Raw genomic sequence first — 21586 nt, forward strand, 5'->3', positions numbered from 1 at the left:
ACAGCATAACTAAAACAATCGATACTTACTAAATCATCCCATGTGTGATGTCTGTAGGAATGTGTTCATGCATATTTGTATGTGCTATCGTAAAGTAATCAAGCTAGCGTCGTTAGCATTAGTGAATATGCTAACACATTAACGAATGTCTGTGTTACTATTATTAACTTACAATTACATTATTTTTGTATGGTTTCAGTTTCATCAATTCACCAAAAAATCACCGTGGAGTTATTGAGACTGTTTAGCTGATTGGAGAGCTAGCTTCCGCAACTAGTGGGTCCATGACGATGACTTCTGCTTTGTTTGATCAGCGGTTTTACTGCCGAGTTACAGGCACCGTTTAAAAACAAATAAGGTATATAAATAAACATTTACAAAATCTTTCGTACCGGTATACATCTGTGGCTAATATATGTAAAAATATTATTTTTTCAAACATTTTGTGGGTGCGGCTTAAATACTGGTCCGCTCTATAACCCGGAAAGTATGGTACTGGAGTACCTCAACATACAAGTATTTTGAGATAAAAAGCGGCCTCTCTGTTTTTTTTTTTATGTTTTAGGTTGCAAGCTTGAATTTGAGTTATGAGCCTCCTCATTGCCAGTGGGCGTAGTGATTGTCATAATTAGATTCCCTCCTAAATATCCAGTCTTACTAGCTAGATAGAAGTCAAAATAACATTGTTTTCCAACCCTGGGGATGGAAAAGGTGAGTGTGAAGGAGAGTGATGAGAAGAAGAAATGACATTGATGACATTCATTGTGTTGAAAACATTATTAAAAATATGACCGACTATGTGACAAGACAGTTTGAGAGTAGCAACACCACACTGAAGCAGCTCTTGTGCCAGCAAAGATGTTAAAACAATACCTAATGGCGGACATGTATTAATGAAAATAGAGAGAAGTTGCTGATGGCGTGTTTGACGGCAAAGCAGCTTCAAGGACATACTGTAGAAGTCAGCTTTCCTAAGACCAGCGTTCATAGTGGTTCTTCTCGTGCGAGCACCTCGCACCATAAGAGGTTAATATCCAACAACCAACGGGGCAGCGTGGCCCAAATGGTAGAGCGGTCGTCCAGAAACTCAAGGTGTCTTTGTATGAATTTAGCTAGCGCCATCCTAGTCACTGCCATTGTGTCCTTGGGCAAGACACTTCACCCACCTTGCTCCCAATGCCGAAACAAAGCAGTAGCGTCCATACAGAAAATTCCAACACAAATGCATACACTGAATTTTTAAATCTTACTAAATTGTTTTGGTTTCAGCTGCAACATCTTTTTTGGACTTAAATGAAAGCCACACGTTTACATCGTTCCTACTGTTAGTATACCGCTGTTGTGATCGCATGCGCTCTGCATGCTGCAGCGGGGTCTGGAATGGACTGCCTATATTGAAGGCTAATATTAGACACTTTTGAGCCACGTTGATACAGTCCGATGCACATTTTTTGGTTGATATTTCACAAACATCAGTATCGGATCTGGACACCTCCCAGATTTAACAAGTTGTAACAAAATACATTGTATTTCATTTTAGTAGTTATAGTTTCAGTGCAGTTGTAGATTTCCTAGGTTGCACTGGGGTTGTTAACGGTTTCGCAACTAAGACTTCCTCAAAGTTAAAAAAAAATGTTCTCAGTGAAAAAAAAAAAAGAGTCTTTCAAAATGTTGACAGACATGACTTTAAACCCATTGTGCCAGCTTTAACTCAAGACACAATCCTGCCAAACAGGCAAGGCTTCCATTACTCACTGCTAACACTACTTTGGTGAAGGTTGAAGAGGATCCAAAGATTATTGGTAAGCAATTCAAATCCATGTTTCATCCAGATAAATATTGTTCTCTTATTGTCCACATAGCATTACTTTTAAGACTATAAAATATTGTTACCATAAGAACAAATGGCAAATGCTTTATCAACTGAGGGTAAGCCTTAGTTGATTTTTTTATTTTCAGTTTACTAACAGCTACAATACAAGTATCCATCCATAACAAGATACATAAATAGTTCCATAAAACATACTTTGCTTACAACTATCAAAATGTATGGAAGCCTTTAGGAAGCATTAAATAACTATTAAGTATTAATTTCATAAATTATCAAGTCATCAGCGACATAAAAACTAGATAAGATCTGAAATACATTGTTACATTAAAAGGCTGTTTTATGGTTAATTAAAAACTACTGTCAACGAGCGGGTAGGAAAATGTACGAAAAAATAAAAAATCCACATCTGCAATATGTGGCCGGACAAAAAATTTAACAAGCAATTGGTACCAGTTTTTCTTGGTTCTGTGACAGAGCTAGTAACCTAAAATACTTGTATGTCAAATCAACGTTCTTTATTTAAACAAATTGAACATTTTGAATTATTTCTAGGCCCTCTAAAAACATCACAATTTTAACAGCCAACAAGCTTTTTAGTAAAAAAAAACCCCGATCTTTTAGAAAACAGATATTTGATAAAAACAATAAAATAGGATGTACTACAAATAACTACAGTAGTTTAATGAAGTGATGCAATATCAATGTACATCATTACCTTGCAGAGCATACTTCTATGGTATCTCCTGCAGTTTGCTTCTCCATATTTTCACTAATAGATGGCTGCCGTTTAGAATAATTTTAAAGCTTTTGGCTGACATTATAAACTCATTCTGTGTCTAGTGCAGACTAACTGTGCCACGTTCGTACAGTACTACTTTGCCAAGTCGGCTACACACTCTTTAATGTTTTTTGATAAAAAATGTTCTTCTATTCAATGAATTGAAGAAATAATTTTCAACACTTGCTTTGTTCCCCTGGAAAAACTAAGTTAATTATTGTCCGCTATTAGCAAACAAGCTATCGACACTGGATGTTTTGGTCAGATCTTATGTGGTCCACTGTGACATTTGCTATGCTTGTCACCCTAATTTTTGTTCGCAACCTAGGAGCATAACAGTTACCTGGCAGCTCGCTTGACAGAAAAGTTGTGAGCTGGTACCACGGTATAAATTATAATTTTTTTCAACAAACTCTTTATTTCCGACATTTTCATTCTATATTTAATTTGCTTGGCTATACATTGTTTTCTTGTTATACATGGTGTGATATTGTATTACAACTGATGACTTTCCATAATTACAGCTACAAAGACTGACCAAGAAGAAACAAGATTGAAGTAAACTACGATGCTCAATTTCATAAGCTTAGTTTTTATATTGCTACTTAAAAGAAGTTGTGCAGTGACAGCTAGCAATGCTTTCAGTACAATTCAAGTGACTACTGGTGAAATCAAACAAAATATCCATCCTGAACATCGCACAACAATCAGTTTCAATGAGTTAAATAGGCTTGCTCCAAGTACTTCACAACCAATCAAGGTGGATCAAGTAGATGAAAAAATTAATCAACTCTGGTCAACAACTGATATCAAGTCAGATGGACACCCAGCAACAACAAAAAGCTTAATAACTTTTCTAAAACGTACTTCGTCAGCAGAAGTGGCAACAAAAGTCATAACAAGTACAGTACCTCCACTACTAAGAATTTCCACCCAACACCAAGACAGAGGACTAACTGTTGTATTCTCTACAAGCAACATTGGCAACAAACATTTTTCAACAGACTCAAACTACAAGTCTACCACAACCAAATACCCAGTGCCTTCTGAGAGCAACCCTACTAAAATACCTCTGTTTACACATGGTGATACAACACATTTCACTAAGGAAACTACAATTATCTTCACCACAAAGGCAAATAAAATTGCCCCACATGAAAACGTTAAGGAAGCAATTCACGGTGAAGTAGTAGCCGGACTAATAAGTCTGGCTCTGGGATTGATGATAGTTGGTTTATTGGTCATCTATGTAAAGAAACACAAACTTCAGAAGCAGAAGATAACAATGAATGACTGGGCAGGTCCTACACCATTTGTCAGCGGTGGAGTGGACTGTGGACAAGAAACACTGAAGTCATCAAGCCAGATTTCTATCACCACCTTCCTGCCTAAGAAACTATCCAAAAAGATGTCCTCTCAACCAGAAATAATGGAGGAGTTGGATGAAATAACTTTAGCATCTATCTTTGGAGGTATAGACTGAGGGAGTAGTTGTTAAACAAGAGTTAGACACAATTAGGTACTGAGTTACTGGCACAAAAAAGAATGTGGAAATTCTGTCATGTCACAGCTTAAATAAAAAAAAGCACACAACAAATTCTGATTCTAAAATAAGAAATCTTTCTCATTTTTGAAAACATGATTAGCCCAAGCAAATGTAACAAGTAAAGGCTTAAATAAAACATACAACAGAGTTTGGAATGGACTGGTCAAAGCAAGGATCATGCACATATCTCACGTTTTCCCATCATTGAATAGATGGATAAAATGGTCAAATGGCTGTTATTTCACCAATTTGGCACTCTATTGAAAGTTAATGAATGAGTCACTTTTTGTTTTCTAACAGTGGAATATGTTTAAGTCAATCATCATTGGACTGTCTATTGTCAACATAAAGTGTTGTCGACATAACCAAAACCAAAACTGAAACAAGGCATTACTTGCACATTCACTTTGACACTTGCCAGAGACATGAGCAGAATAGGTGATAATAAAGGATTTTTGAATGCAGTCTGTTGACATCCTTTTCTTCAATTGAAACATATTCTTATTTTTATTCTTGTGTTTTCATGTATTCTATCTATATCCTAACACTAACCCTACTTATTTAACAGAGTTGCTGTGGTAAATGTGTTGTATACAATGACAACATTTTCGTTGATGCGCATATCTTTTTTTCCAGTGACTAAATATATATTTTAAATCGGTGCATTTTGTTAGTTTCTGTGGTAGAATCAAGGTTAATTCTGTTATATTTGCATTCTTACTTTACATTGAACAGTAAGTCAATGTGTGCTGTAGATATGTTTAATGCTACTTAGCGATAATAAAGACGTTAACAACACGTGTCAGGTTGTCGACATAAGCAGACCAATTTTTTTTTACATAAATTACCTTTTGGGGTCTAGAGATGGCGTGGCTTAGATGGTAAAGCGCCCGTGCAAGCATCTTGAGGGTTTCAGGTTCAATTCCGGCTTCTGCCATCCTAGTCACGGCCGTTGTGTTCTTGGGCAAGAAACTTCACCCACATGCTCCCAGTGCCGCTCACACTGGTGTATGAATGGAAATTAATGTTTGGTGGCGATCACAAGGTGCCGCTGGTGCAAATTTGCAGCCACGCTTCAGTCAGTCTACCCCAGGGCAACTGTGGCTACAAATGTAGCTTACCACCAAATGTGTGAATGTGGAATAATGAGTTCTCAGTTCTCTGTGAAGCACTTTGAGTGTCCAGAAAAGCGATATATAAATCTAATCCATTATGATTATTTTTAAATTACTCGTTGGTTAATTTCATAAAATTATTATTTTTTTCGAGAAAGTCACTTTTTTGTAATAAGAAGATCATGGTGCAGCAGAACTTGATGAGTGAGTTGACATTGATTGGCTGCTGACATAAACAACTTCCACTGTACTAACTTCATATAATTTAGTTAATTGTTTATGAACATGATATTGTTGATGATGTTAATATATTTTTTTCTAAACTTTATAGAAAACAGAAAAGCATTTGTTTCAGTGTCTGTAATGTCTAAACTGGAGACTTTACTGTACAGTATATTTACAATAATTAAAAACAGAGTATATTTTTCCAATTTACTACCTAGGGACCCTTAAAACCTTGCTACTTCAGATTCCAAAAATGAATTGTCAAGTCTTACCTGCGAGCTACATAGTAGAACACTGGATTGCCAGTCTTTGAGGTCCCTGCCTGGTAGAAAATGTTGAGGGTTTTCAAGGCTTTAAATTCCTCTTTTTCGTGTACCTGGTGCCTACAAGATAGAATAGTATTTATAAATCACATCTACTTGCAAATAATTGTTTATTGTTTCACATCAAAATACAGTACCTTTATGTAAAGCATCCCTTATACTGTGTCGGTGGTTCAAAACAATGTGCATGAGGTAGTAGAGTGAAAACAATTGATGTAGTGAGAAATTAGCTTTTGAAAAAAACTTCTCACAATTACAAACTGAAGTATGATATTTATTTAAAAAAAAGGCCCAAACTACGAAAACGCCAAAGAGACTGTCTGTACCCCGCACAAATAAAAATTTTACGAAAAAATTGTGCAGTGAAATAAAATTCAGTATCTTATTTTTTCTTGCTACGAAGCCCCTAAAGGCACATGGAGGGATTGCGAGATTTCGCAATAAGGTTTTTTTCCTATGTCAGTGAACCGGAAGTGAAGCAGACACAGCGATGGAGGAGCGGGAGCATACCCATCATCTGTGCTCTGTTGTGGGACCATAATACGTCAGTTGCAACGATGGAGGACGATTTGGAGTGGTTCTTAGTGTCTTTTCAGATGTCTCTCATTTATGTCAAAGCCATGTCTACGTGCAAGAACGGATTTGATGTGTTTATATGTTAGGCCAATACTAAAATAGAAATCAATAAACTTCTCCCACGGATGATGGGTAGGCTCCTTCATCGTTTTGTCTGTTTCACTTCCGGTTCACATCGCTGTGTCTGTTTTACTTCCGTTTCACTGACATAGGAAAAAAACCTTTTGCGAGATCTCGCAAAAAGTATTGCGAAATCTCGCAAAACATTCCCCCCCTCCCCCCTATGTCCCTTTAGGGGCTCCGTATCTTGCAGATAGCAGAGGCAATTTAAAAATGTTTCCAATAATTTTAGCTCCACGTAATAAGAGAGGGAATTGGGATGAGTTCAGCAGAAGATCCAGTCAGAACTACGGTCTTTGTGACATAGAGGTGTTGGTATTCCCGCCACAAAATTACACCGCATATTGCAATATTGTCACAGGTTACATCCTGCTATATGTCTACGCCTGAGAGAAAAAGAAGAGTAGACATATGGACACATTTCATGTTTGACGCTCTGGAGAACAAGACACTGTGTAAGCTATGTGTTGCGATTATCACCTCTAAAAACATAATTAACTTGAGGCGACATAAAAACAATTAACTTGAAGCGACGTCTGCAGGCGTGTCGTCCTGACAAGTAAAGCGAGTGACATATTACATAATAATTGTAATTACAGTCAAACCTTTGTTAGCCACTGCACAAATTCCCCCCCAGAGAAAAGTAGTGGTATAACCTTGTCAGTGGCCACTACTTCTGCATCTAAAAATAGTTTGTTTTTACTGCGTATAGCAGCCACCAATATAATAATTTGTTGCAATGATGCATGATGTCGATAGATTGAGTCTTGACCAATAAATTCACCTGGTGCATTTACGTTGCGGCTGTGAGTTTGCTGCGTGCAGAGCGTGGCACGGCTTTGCTCCACGAGACAGCAGTAGAGATGACACCGACAAGTTCTCATAGTGAAAGCACGCATTTGAGTGAGACAATGGTATGTAGGATAAATTAATCAACAAACAGCACAATACATAGAGTAACTGATGAAGGAGAAGAAAGGTAGACTTGCCTACATAATTTTTCACTCCTTATTTTTACGATTTTAAACGTGGGCTGTAAAAAGAACCTACAATATTATTAAACCCAGAGAGTTTTATTCTGAAAATCAACCAGATTTTTTATGCGTCATACTTTGGGTGCTGCTCTACCTTATCTGTGCAAAATTGCTGTATCACTCAGTAAGGTGCTATTATTTAATGATGGCACTCGCTTGTGGTTGACGTGAACCTACTATGGGTGTTCGCATACGCAGTGGGCATACTACACTTGTGTCGCCGTCGACATAAAGTTAACGTCCCAACGATAGTCACACACACACTAGGTGTGGTGAAATTATCCTCTGCATTTGACCCATCTCCATGTTCACCACCTGGGAGGTGAGGGGAGCAGTGAGCAGCAGGTCTTTGGTATGACTCGGCCGGGGTTTCAACTCACGACCTTCCAGTCTCAGGGCGGACACTCTAACCACAAGGCCACTGAGCAGGTTATATTTTCCCACACCAACAAGCACTCTCCCTAATTTGTTCTTAAACTTTCAACAAATCAGCAGGCAGCAGCTCCCTACTCTTGTGGTCTCAGCAAATCATCGCCATTACTCAACCTCTCTTTACCCCGTGTTTACTAATCCAACGCTTCCCATCGTATCCAGCTTCACTTTACCTGTTTGCCTGGGGTGGCCATTACAGACAGGTTTGACTGTACGATGTTTAAAATAGCGATGAAGATGGACTGAATCGCAAATTACTTGAAATTTAAACCCCATTATTTGAAAGCCATTAGGAAATAGTGTTGAGAAATGATCAAATACATTTGTATTTGCAAGATCGTCACAAAAAAGGGATTAAGTTAAAGTTAAAATACCCATGATTGTGACATACACACCAGGTGTGGCAAAATTATTTTCTGCATTTGACCCATCCCCATGATCACTCCCTGGGAGGTGAGGGGAGCAGTGAGGCAATGGGTCCCATTTTTATAGTCTTGACTCGGCCGGGGTTTGAACTCACGACCTACCGATCTCAGGGCGGACACTCTAACCACAAGGCCATTAGGCCAAAGACGAAGCAGTACAATAGGAAATGTGTGTGAAGGCCTATTGAGAAGAGACTCTTACCTGGTCATGAATTCCTCAAATTTAGAACTGGTCAGGTTGAGGCTGGACCAGTGAGTGTCAGCAACGGGTTTGTGTTCAGGAGGCCCTAGATAGGCCAGCAAGGTTGCCATTTTGTCAAAAGGACGCCTGCCCACAGCTTTATGGTCTCTACAAAGGCATTCAAGATTTAACTATTTTAATTAGCAAAGAAGTCACAAAGTACTGATATTATGAAAACAATCAAAAGATTGCTGTGAAGTATTAATTCATACTGTACATGCTAACCTGTTGCTGGAGAGGTACTGGCCAATTCTCTCTTGGTTGTTCCATAACAGTCGATGCAGTGCTAGCACATTACCATCACTGATGAATGACAGACTGTGGTTCACAGAGTCACTGGGTGGAGAGTCTGATGCTATGTCTAAGAAAAAACTGTGGCAACCAGGAATAAATAAAGACCTCAATTAGACAGAAATGTGAAGCCCTTCACAAAGAAATTAGCAATTCGAACGACCTAATTAACATGGAAAAAATCTGTTTCTATTCAGTCAGTACAATCGTTGAAATTTCGATATTGAAAGTAATAAAAACCAATTAGGCAGTAAGGAAATTCCAGTAGTTTAGTCAAAGGAGCCCTATCTTGCTCATTTTAGAGGCAGATGTTGAATCCCAAATGGATATTAGATATAATTGGATGATTGTAGCTGAGATAGGCTCCAGCGCCCCCCGCGACCCCAAAGGGAATAAGCGGTAGAAAATGGATGGATGGATGGATGAATATAGGAGAATCCGGCATTAAATGGTTCTTTGTCCATTTAACATCTGTCCCTGAAGTGGCGAGAGCAGTGACTGTGACAAAAGGTGCATTTCTGCCTTACTTCGCTTTACATACACAATGTTTACAAAAAAACGAATTCTTGTAACCATTTTCAATAAAAATGACAAACAGTACTGAACAGGGGTCGTTGGCAATTTTCATGCATAGACTTCTAAAGGTGTCATGTAAGAAAGATCTCGGGGAAATGTTGTGAAGTTTTTGTACCAAATTGTTCGCAATATTTGGAAGTGGAATAATCATTAAAACAGGGATAATTTAAAATCATAATATGACTCTTCCACATAAGAGTACATTTTAAACAAACATAAATCTGAAAAAGTTGAAAGTGTAGGTTAGGGCCACAAGTTGAAGTAGCCTGCACCAAATATCATCATACACAAAAGCCTCTGATAACGATAAACTATTTCAATGTTGGCAATCATTGGTTAAAACACTCAATGAGTGTCATTGCCATCAATCAGGGTCTTACCTCCGAGCTGAATCAAAGTTGCTCTTCACAAAATCATTGAAAGGCCTCATGTGCTCTTCCTTTGTAAACAAGACATGGTTGGCGATGCTCTGCAAAATCTTAAGGAAAACACATAATTAACATGTTAATGGGGACAACCATAACTATAGCCATCCGCTAATCTAAGATTTACAGCAACGTAAGCAGAACAGAAGCACCACCTCAGTCAATTGTTCTAGGCTGCATTGTCTATGGTGCCCTCTGTGAAGCCTAACCCAATTCCCTATTTTTCCTTTTATTAAACTTTAATTAATTTAAAAACTCTCCTTTTCACTAGAGGGAGGGTTTTTTTCCCAAGATTTTGAGAAATTCCAAAGAAATTAACTGTGTAAAAAAAATTATTAAATCTTACCTCTCACATCATACAGGGTAGGACTTTTTAGATTACTCTGGATTTTTGAGGGGTCAGCTGTGTGGTGGAACGCACTTGCAGCATTTCTGTTCGCTCACCATGTTTAAAACGAATTTTAGATTAACTTATAATAAAAATATTTATACCTAAAAAGCACCCATTGACAGCACTCCCGTGGTTACTTTATGTGACCCGGTTGGTATACTTTGTGTTAAGAAAGGCTGAGTCCAAGTAGTTAGTTGAATTGCTGGGACGCACTGACGTCACGTCCGGCCTGCGTCACGTCTGGCCCACGTCCCGCCCAATGAATACTCATGGTGCTCAAGCTAGCTCTGCTTTCAATGGGTACTAGGCGCCATTTAGCCTCTAGAAGACAAAATGCCCTATACTTGTGTTATTTTTGGCTGTATAAACCGTTAAAATCACTGAAAGGATAAACGTTTCTTCAGAGTTCCTCGAGAGGTTATTAAAAATTGCAAAATAGTGCAAGATTTGTGGAAACGACGACGAGAAAATCATGCAGCTCATACTCTAGTCCAAGGGAGCAGAGTCTAAGAATGCATTAGTTTGCAGTGATCACTTAAAAGTTTGTGTAATATACTTTTAACGATTATTATTTCCCATTTAAGTATTATCTTGATATTATTTGTATTTCCAAAACACATTTGCTACAAGTGTTTCAAAAAGCACCAACTCAGTGTGTCTAAATAAAAAAAGCAAATGTGAGCAAAACCTAAAAGAGTTAAGCTTTTACCAAATGCAACAATCATATATGAAGCTTTCAGCACATATACAATGTTGACATCTATAGTTATATTTTGATAAAAACGGGGAAAAACACGCTACTGGTAAACGGCGCATGCAATAGCAACAAACATCAGTAGACACAGAGTTAAATCATGAAATGCAAGCTTACCCGAGCAAAAACAATGCATATTTATTTGGGAAAGTCTTGATACCAATTTCCTTGACCCGGTCACACAAAGAATTTGTAGACCTCAACACTTTTGAAAAATTTCCATCTGTTTTGTCGTGTAGAATTGTGTCTGGACAATCGTTTGATATGTCAGGGAATGCAACCGACATAATATCACTTGACAAATCTTTTTTTGATCAAGTGTAGGGATCTATTTCATTCCACGGATTTGCTTTTTGCAGGAAGAATTAGGCATCTTTTATACTCTGACTGTTCACGCGCTGCTTGCTGTACAACAGCCATCATAGCTTGGTCGACTACCAGTGGTTTTCACTTCCGGAAGGAAGCCACGAGTCGGAACACCAGCTATAATTATAATTACAATGGATTGCCAACTTCCTGAGCGCCATAGCACTGAGGGTCTCATTAAGGGGGTCCCGATACAACTTTTTCACTTCCAATACTTATATAGCCTTGAATATTGGACAATACCAATATTGAGCCGATACGCACAAATCATACATAATTGTATTATTTTGTAGTGTGGATTGTTAGAAAAGGCTTGACTGAGTAAACTTACACTAACTAACCCATTGGTACTGGATACCTTTTATACACTTTTGCCTTCAGTGAGTAATATACAACTATAATTATTTGATACTTGTTTATAGTAAACAAGTGAGCCTTCTAGATATGATGTAACACCCACATACTCTAGTCATCTTCAGGTGGGACTGGACGTTGCCTGAGGCTGAGCTAATCAGTGGCCACGATACTGAACACTGCGTTCTAAATGATTTGTGTTCATATTATGGCCAATACTACAGCAGTATTGATAATGTTAGTCAAATTTTAGACAATGTAAATGTCACTATCCCAGCTGTACTGGGGAGAAGGCAGGGTACAGTAATTCAGTAATTTTTTGTCTTTTATATGGATATACAGTCCAGGTTTAAGCCGTAGGATGCTTGTCGTCTTAAATTGTTTACATGGACAGATCCTCACAAGACGCTAAATTAAATCATGAAATGGCACCGTAGCGGAGCAAAAAAACGATGCACATTCAGCAATAAAAAAAACACATTTCGGAAGAATATTTGCACCACAACACAAACACAACAGAACAAATACCCAGAATTCCCTGCAGTACCAACTCTTCCGGGACGCTACACTATTTAATTTGGTACAGGGTGTAATTATAAGTGTGACCAGTAGATGGCAGTCAAACATAAGAGATAAGTCTCAAGTAAACAACACCAACATTTTGAATGTTCCATTGAAAATATAGAACATTACACATGGCGCTCAAAAATCTATCAATGTTTTAGTAGTAAATATTTTAGTGCCACTTCTAACAAAGTAGTGTAAAGTTCTTACTTATATCTGTCAATAAACTTGCCATGAAAGCACCAAAACATACCGGTGTAGTGAGTTTACATTATTCAACCAAGGAACTTTAGTTATTAGAGTTCAAATCGGACATTTCCAGTGTGGTTGTTTCCGGATGAGGAGATGCTGCTCCGCTATTGATTGAAGTAAAGTCTGAATGTCATTAAAAAAGTTAGCTCCATCTTTTGACACTTCTTCCACTGAAGGTGAGCCACGTAAATAAGACCGCCCACCAAACAGCGCATCCTGAAGGGACTGTCAGAAAGCGTCTTAAAAATTATCTGTAAAACATAATTTATGCAACATTTTGACCAAAGAACCACCATTACATGTTATGTAACAAGGAAGTGTTTTCAATTTAGAAAAAAAAAATAATGCGCACTATAATCCGGTACGCCTGATATATGAAAAAAGATTAAAAATAGACAATTTATTGGCAGTGCGCCTTATAATCCGGTGCGCCCTATGGTCCGGAAAATACGGTATATTTGCCGGGTCAAATTATTAATTATTTATTAATGGTCGACTTCAAAGTAATGCACTTTCCAGTGCGGTTTCTTAAATTTTGATTCGCCGAAAGTTTTATCGATCACAAATACTGCATTTGTTTTCTTTTGTGTTATTTTTTTAATTAATTAAAAAACGTTTATGACAACCATTTCCCAAAACACAATATAGAATGTGAGATATAACAGGATAATGCATACATTTATAATTTGTTTTCAAAACGCTTACAAAAAAGTGGGACCCCAAAAATTTACTGTAGGACCCCATGATGGGGTCCCTGGGACCCAATTTTGAAGATTCCTAGCGCCAACACTGAAATTTAGCCAGGAGAGTCTTGATACCAATTTATTTGACCCAGCCACACACAAAGAAGTTGTTGGCCTCCATGCTTTTCCAAGTTTTCATCTGTTTTGTCGTGGAGAATGACATCTGGAGCACCAGACAGTCAACCCTTGCGTACTCAGAGAGTTTGCCCACTGCTTGCTGCAGAAAAGCAATCCACCACTATTTTTCATTCCCAGGAAGAAGTCACGTGACCAAATTCAAACAATAGTGGAATATAAGATCACATACTGAGACTAATACTATTAAACCAATATCTATTTAACAACTAAAATATGCATTTTGTTATCAATGTATTTGTAGCCTCATATTTAATATTAGTATGGATGGATTCATTGATTCAGTAGAGAAGCATGTCAATAGGCTAAAACTGACATTAATCATAAAACTTTTTTTTTAATGAGAATAGTCTTGATGTTCGATGGAATAGTTGTAAACCCTGTAAGGAGGCCCATGACATTAAGAGTTTGAAAACCTCTATCACACTGCATTGAAAAGCAACATTAAAAAGTTCAAAAAGAACCCCCAAAAACCCAAGTATATACACTAGAAGTCTATATCACTGTATTGCTACCTTGCTCTGCAGGGTTAGCGAAGAGCAAGGCAGTTCAAGAAATCGACAATTAAGAAGTACAGGGCATTTTTTTTACATTTAAGTAGCAAGAAACTTGATCCACTTTTTGTACAATTGCAATAAATTGAAATTGATCATTTGAATGTATTGTTTTTGACTTAAACATGTTTTACTGTCATCGAGTGAGCCTAATATCTTAGTTTATTGAGTATGTCATAGTCAATTCCATATCATAAATGTAGTACATAATATACATACAAATCTCCAAAGAACTCCAAAGAAAGTCTTGTGCTCAAGGGCAATATTATTATTTCAGAAAAAAAGAAAAGAAAATTAAATTAAGGAAATTTAAATTAAACATATCTCAAAATGGTAAGGGGAAGAAGTATACACTTTTTGAATCCCACCTCTTTTACATAGTTAACTTTAACTAATAGCATCCAGTTTCCTCTGAACCACATTTTTTTTTATCACATTTATCTGGATTTACATAACTCGATTTGCTCAGATTAATATTTTACAATTACTTCAATATATCAAAGTACATTCATACTCACATTCAAAACAATCTACCTCACTATAACAAACACATTTTTTTTGTATAATTTCTTAAAATGCTCAATGTTTGAACAGTGTTTGACCTCGTCACTTAGGCTGTTCCATATTTTCATCCCACAGACTGACACAAAAACTTTTCCTTGTGGTTTATATTTTGCCGTTACTCTGAGGTTATACCCCACATCTCTTTCTATGAATAAACTTTGAATGTTTGCAGGCAATTGATAACTTATTGCTTTAAACATGATAAGCCCTGTCAAATATTCTACCAAATCAGGACATTTTAACAGTTTTGACCTTAAAAATAAGCTATTTGTGTGGTCCTTGAACCCCACATTATGGATAATACCAAGTGCCTGTTTTTGTAAGATTGTTAAGGGATGTATGTTGGTTTTATAATTATTTCTTCAAACTTTTGCACAGTAACTTAAGGATAATTGAGTGAATAGTATAGTTGCCGGAGGGAATTTCCATATACAGTTGCAAGAAAAAGTACGTGAACCCTTTGGGATTACTTGGATTTCTGCATAAATTGGTCATAAAATGTGTTTTGATCTTCATCAAAGCCACAACAATAGACAAACACAGTCTGATTAAACTAATACCGCACAAAAAAATTATAGGTTTTAGACTTAGACAAACAAGGGAAATTGTTTTTTATAGGGCAAGACACCTTTAACCAACACATTGATTAGATTCCATGTTGACTGAGTCCTGGCTCCAATTAGCTCTTGGAGAAGTCATTAGCCTTGGCCCTGCGATGAGGTGGCGATTTGGCCAGGGTGTACACCGCCTTCCGCCCGATTGTAGCTGAGATAGGCTCCAGCGCCCCCCGCGACCCCAAAGGGAATAAGCGGTAGAAAATGGATGGATGGAGAAGTCATTAGCCGAGGGGTTCACATACTTTTTCCACCCTGCCTTGTGAATGTTTACATGTGTTCAATAAAAAGATGAAAACCTTGTTTTTTATGTGGTATTAGTTTAAGCAGACTGTGTTTGTATATTGTTGTGACTTTGACGAAGAGCAGAACACATTTTATCAACAATTTATGCAGAAATCCAAGTAATCCTAAAGGGTTCACATAGTTTTTCTTGCAACTGTAACTCTTGCCGTGCTTTTGCCAGCACTCCAATGCTTCTTTATAATTTTAAATAAATGTATGTGCTTTCCAATTTAATTTTTCATAAATTATTACTCCGAGGAATTTACTTTGCTCAACTTGCTCAATGTTATCCCTTCAATCATGATTTTTTATTTGTATATTTATCTTCTTATTTCCAAATATAATTATATGTTTCCCTAAATTTAGAGACAACGTGTTCCTTTTCAACCATGAAACAACTTGTTCCTTTTTCATCATTTACTTTATTTTTAAAGTGATTGTATCAATAAGTCTATTCAAGTTACTATCAGAAAAAAATAAATTTGTATCATCTGCAAATAAGACCAGCTTTGAACATTTTGAGACATTACGCAGATCTAGTGCTGGGCGATATATCGCAAGTTTGTCTCTGTGCGATACAGAAAATGACTGTATCGTGATATCGAGCATACATTTTCACGCAGTTGCTTTTAGCTGCGGGCATTACACTACAGGCTCTATTCACTCTTTCCTTCTCACAGACAGACAAGCGCACCTTCTTACACGCGTCACATACTGTCACGACATACGTCACATACGTATACGCCCTTCCCGAGCAGAGAGGAAGCAGCATGGCTAACGTTAGCTGTGATGCTAGCGGAGTGGTGCGAGCGCTAATACAAGAGAAAAAAGGTGCGAATCTGGCAACAAATGAAGGAACAGGACACTCGGCTACACTGCTAATATGTAGCATCATTTGAAAAGTCACCCGCTAGACAAGGAAGAGGGCTTACTCCGCACGTCAATATCTCCGTTCGGTGCCACACGTCTACACCATCAAAATGCCTAGGCAAACATTTCCAGATCAACACCGTATGAAAAAAAAAAGTGATTTTTTTTTTAGTTGTGATTTCCTTCTCTGCATGAAAGTTTAAAAGTAGCATATATTAATGCAGTATGAAGAAGAATGTTTTAATGTAGACACATAGAATCATCATACTGCTGTGATTATATGTATCAAGTATTCATTCAAGGCTAAGGCAAAATATCGAGATACAGTATATATCGTGTATCGCGATATGGCCTTAAAATATCGCGATATTTAAAAAAGGCCATATCGCCCAGCCCTACGCAGATCATTAATATATAAAATAAAAAACTTTGGACCCAAAACTGATCCCTGCGGAACACCATATGGAATAAGAAGACATGAAGAGCAACTATCATTTAACTTCACAAACTGCCGCCTGTTCGTCAAATAGGTTTCCACCTACCGGTACCTGTAAGCCACTCCCCTGATTCCATACCGTTCTAGTTTGTTTAATAGAATGTGATGATTAATGGTGTCAAATGTTTTTTTTAAATTGATGAAAAAATCTATTGCAATTTCTTTAGGTTTAAAGAATTGGTAATTTCTTCATTTGTGTCAATTAATGCTAGTGAAGTTGATCTTTTAGCTCGAAATCCATACTGGCATTCAGAAAGTAATTTGTGTTTCTCTATGAAGTTTTCCAATCGATTATAGAACAGTTTTTTAAATATTTTTGAAAATTGAGGCAGTATTGAAACAGGTCTATAATTTGTGAAGAGACGTCTGTTGCCAGTTTTATACAAAGGAATGGCCTTTGCCATTTTCATTTGATATTTGTGATTTCCTGAATTAAGCAGATCTATATTGTAGTCCCCACAGATGAAGATATTTTTGTGTGTCTTTTGAGAGAAGGTTACCTCCATCCAGTTTGTAAACTGTTCAAGATTAGACCCTGGTGTTCTACAAACTACTTACTATTACATGTTTCTGTATTTCTTTAATAACCTCAATTGTTATACACTCCAATACATCATCAATAACTGCTGTAGTGTTATCCATAATTTTGAATTTCAATGAATTGTCCACAAATGCAACTTCTCCTCCCGCCTTATTTTGTCTATTTACCCACATAAATTCATAGCCTTCTAATGCAAAATTCAACTCTATCTTTATTAATCCATGTTTGTGTTAAGGAAATTATATTAAATGGTTGTCTAAAATGCTGTAAGTAATACTTAATATTATTCAAAATTGCATTTAAACTTCTACAGTTAAAGTGCACAATCGATAAGGTGTCATTACAATTGAAAGTCAGCATGAATTGCTCATCTGAGTAGTAGTTACATTCTTTGTTAATATATGATACAAACCCCGTTTCCATATGAGTTGGGAAATTGTGTTAGATGTAAATATAAACGGAATACAATGATTTGCAAATCCTTTTCAACCCATATTCAATTGAATGCACTACAAAGATACTTGATGTTCAAACTCAAACTTTAGTTTTTTTTTTGCAAATAATAATTAACTTAGAATTTCATGGCTGCAACATGTGCCAAAGTACTTGGGAAAGGGCATGTTCACCACTGTGTTACATGGCCTTTTCTTTTAACAACACTCAGTAAACGTTTGGGAACTGAGGAGACACGTTTTTTAAGCTTCTCAGGTGGAATTCTTTCCCATTCTTGCTTGATGTACAGCTTAAGTTGTTCAACAGTCCGGGGGTCTCCGTTGTGGTATTTTAGGCTTCATAATGCGCCACACATTTTCAATGGGAGACAGGTCTGGACTACAGGCAGGCCAGTCTAGTAGCCGCACTCTTTTACTATGAAGCCATGTCGATGTAACACGTGGCTTGGCATTGTCTTGCTGAAATAACCAGGGGCGTCCATGGTAACGTTGCTTGGATGGCAACATATGTTGCTACAAAACCTGTATGTACCTTTCAGCATAAATGGCGCCTTCACAGATGTGTAAGTTACCCATGTCTTGGGCACTAATACACCCCCATACCATCACAGATGTTGGCTTTTCAACTTTGCGCCTATAACAATCCGGATGGTTCTTTTACTCTTTGGTCCGGAGGACACAACGTCCACAGTTTCCAAAAACAATTTGAAATGTGGACTCGTCAGACCACAGAACACTTTTCCACGTTGTATCAGTCCATCTTAGATGAGCTCAGGCCCAGCGAAGCCGACGGCTTTTCTGGGTGTTGTTGATAAACGGTTTTCGCCTTGCATAGAAGAGTTTTAACTTGCACTTACAGATGTAGCGACCAACTGTAGTTACTGACAGTGGGTTTCTGAAGTGTTCCTGAGCCCATGTGGTGATATCCTTTACACACTGATGTCGCTTGTTGATGCAGTACAGCCTGAGGGATCGAAGGTCACGGGCTTAGCTGCTTACGTGCAGTGATTTCTCCAGATTCTCTGAACCCTTTGATGATATTACGGATCGTAGATGGTGAAATCCCTAAATTCCTTGCAATAGCTGGTTGAGAAAGGTTTTTCTTAAACTGTTTAACAATTTGCTCACGCATTTGTTGACAAAGTGGTGACCCTCGCCCCATCCTTTTTTGTGAATGACTGAGCATTTCATGGAATCGACTTTTATACCCAATCATGGCACCCACCTGTTACCAATTTGCCTGTTCACCCGTGGGATGTTCCAAATAAGTGTTTGATGAGCATTCCTCAACTTTATCAGTATTTATTGCCACCTTTCCCAACTTCTTTGTCACGTGTTGCTGGCATCAAATTCTAAAGTTAATGATTATTTGCAAAAAAAAAAATTTTTTTATCAGTTTGAACAACAAATATGTTGTCTTTGTAGCATATTCAACTGAATTTGGGTTGAAAATGATTTGCAAATCATAGTATTCCGTTTATATTTACATCTAACACAATTTCCCAACTCATATGGAAACAGGGTTTGTAATAAGTTATTTTCCGGGTCTATTTCATAGTCGACTTCATGCATATTGTGCTCAGTACCGGTATATTCAAAAGTGACCAGTTCTTGCTGATGTTGTGCACATGTTGCCAATATAGTCTCTCCTGGTGAGTTTTGTATGTCTCCAGCCAATGGCATATTCATAAAGTGTCTGCGTGTATCTGTGTGTTACCTTCCATCTTCCACATTCACATGTACTTATTCAGTTCCTTCACTTTCTTAATCAGGAGCACTTTAACCTTACCATTGAGCTTAATGAAAACTTAACAGTTGCTGGTCCATGTGTTCTGGATTTTCTTTTGCTTCCTCAGCTCTCCGTAGACTTTAGATCCTTTTAATTTTCGTCCTTCTTTATAAAGAGCAGTTTTCTCTTTCCTGTTCTCGAACCTGATGATAATGGTAGTGTTGCGAATATCGTTGTTCACCGTTTCTCTACCGGGTAAAGGATGGCAAGCCTCGATATGACTGCAGTCCAGCTCAATCCCTCTTGACTGCAAAAAGGCTGCGACCTGTTACTCCGTCAAGTTAGTGATGGCCTCCTGGTCCCCAGAGTTCCCTCCGATGTCACCAGAAACTGCGCTAGCAAACGACCTGGATCTTATTGGAAGCCTGGTGACATCCTCCTATGCTGTTCCAAATCTTCCACTTGCAGCACTTGCACTTCCTTTACAAGATCATGGATCATTTTATGCTGTTTTCTGATCACAGTCACTTCATCCGATAGAAAGCTAAGTGACACTTTGATGTGCTGAATGTCATTCATTGTGAATATCCTTTTGAACACCACAGCGCGGACTTGGGATAGATGTTTGTTTACGTAAGCAGTAACCGCCCGTCACCGAACAGCTGTTAGCTTGTAGCTTAGCGGCTAGGTTTCCAATCACCGCTCACTGACTCTATACAGATCGTTCACCGTCCTGTTTAAGACCATACAGGTTCGTCCCTTTTATGATAAAGTCAGGCCAAAATTCTTAATTCAATCCGACAGCAAAAGTCCAGATTAAAGTCAAACTTTTTACCCTTTTGTTTGCAGCATTACATTGTCATGAAACCGGTTTTGGAAGTTGATTGACCGGGACATTTATTAAAACTACTTCAAATTGGAAATTAATATGTTTAAGTCTACATTTTCTTCTACCCATCTGGATGTGCACATACACAATATTTTAATACAATTTAATTCCTAAAAAAAGTTTTTGTTTACTAATTTCTCTGTTTATATTGTCAGACAATAAAACAAAAATACTGATTGAAACGTGGCCCATTAAGCTTACCTGTTATCTTGAAACTCTCCCTTTACTGAAATCAAAAATATGTTGCATCTAACAAACTCGGTTAACGGCTCGCCTACTATAACGCTAATCCTCTGAAAGAATGCCTAGCATAGCATATCCAGGGAGGAAACGCACCGAATATGGTTCCACACTTCAAGTAATTTGTTGCAAAACATTTTTTATGTATCTATTAACAATTACAGTAAGTAGAATTTTGTCCAAATGCTATTCTATGCAAATGCTATGCTTTTCCTATTTCTAAATGGTGAATATCATATCGCAGTGAAATTGAAGATGAACGGACACCCAAAAATACTCAACAACCAAAAGTGCAAAGCTAATGTTCATGGAGTAACATTCAAAAATTAAAAAGCAACTAAAATAATTTTATCCTTACCTTGGACATGAGTTTTAGACCTCGTTCTATCCTGGGCATGGGCTTTTTTTCCAAGATTCCTGCCTCATAAGGGGATACGATAGCCGGATTGACAAAACGGAGAAACATGGCACTGCCCACTGCACCAATACTGTTCTGTGGGAACCTCTGACTCACGACCTTTGTGAAGGAGTATAAAAGAAGCAGGGGGAGTTGAGAAGTGAAGAACAAATGAGAAATGTCAAACAAATACAAATTAAGTAGACATTTTGGCAAGTACACTAATATTTGGCAAAGACGAGTATATCATGAACATTTTAAATGGAACAATGAAGCCATGATTAGAAGTATAATCATCACAGTATCAATATTTGTGACAAGTAGAATACATTTAAAAGGTGAATAATGACAAGACAAATGTTGGATTTATGTGGAAGAACAGGAAAGAAAAATATAGACAACATTTTTGTGCTTGAGATATTTGACCATTTTAGCGAAAAATGTTGGTCACAGTTTCT

At 37.5% G+C, this 21586-nt stretch overlaps 1 protein-coding gene across 3 annotated transcripts in view; it reads right to left on the reverse strand.

The window, feature by feature from the left end:
- The window catches only part of nf1a (neurofibromin 1a), a 210755-nt gene that overhangs the window by 98057 nt on the left and 91112 nt on the right, over positions 1-21586 (reverse strand). For all 3 annotated transcript variants that reach the window (XM_061925507.1, XM_061925508.1, XM_061925506.1), the window contains 5 exons: positions 21090-21248; positions 9894-9991; positions 8872-9018; positions 8608-8754; positions 5768-5878 (listed from right to left, as the gene is read on the reverse strand). In XM_061925507.1, the coding sequence (XP_061781491.1) occupies positions 5768-5878; positions 8608-8754; positions 8872-9018; positions 9894-9991; positions 21090-21248 (662 nt within the window). The remainder of the gene's footprint in view (positions 1-5767; positions 5879-8607; positions 8755-8871; positions 9019-9893; positions 9992-21089; positions 21249-21586) is intronic.

Source organism: Nerophis lumbriciformis, linkage group LG30 (genome assembly GCF_033978685.3).
Source record: "Nerophis lumbriciformis linkage group LG30, RoL_Nlum_v2.1, whole genome shotgun sequence".
In the NCBI taxonomy this organism is placed as follows: domain Eukaryota; kingdom Metazoa; phylum Chordata; class Actinopteri; order Syngnathiformes; family Syngnathidae; genus Nerophis; species Nerophis lumbriciformis.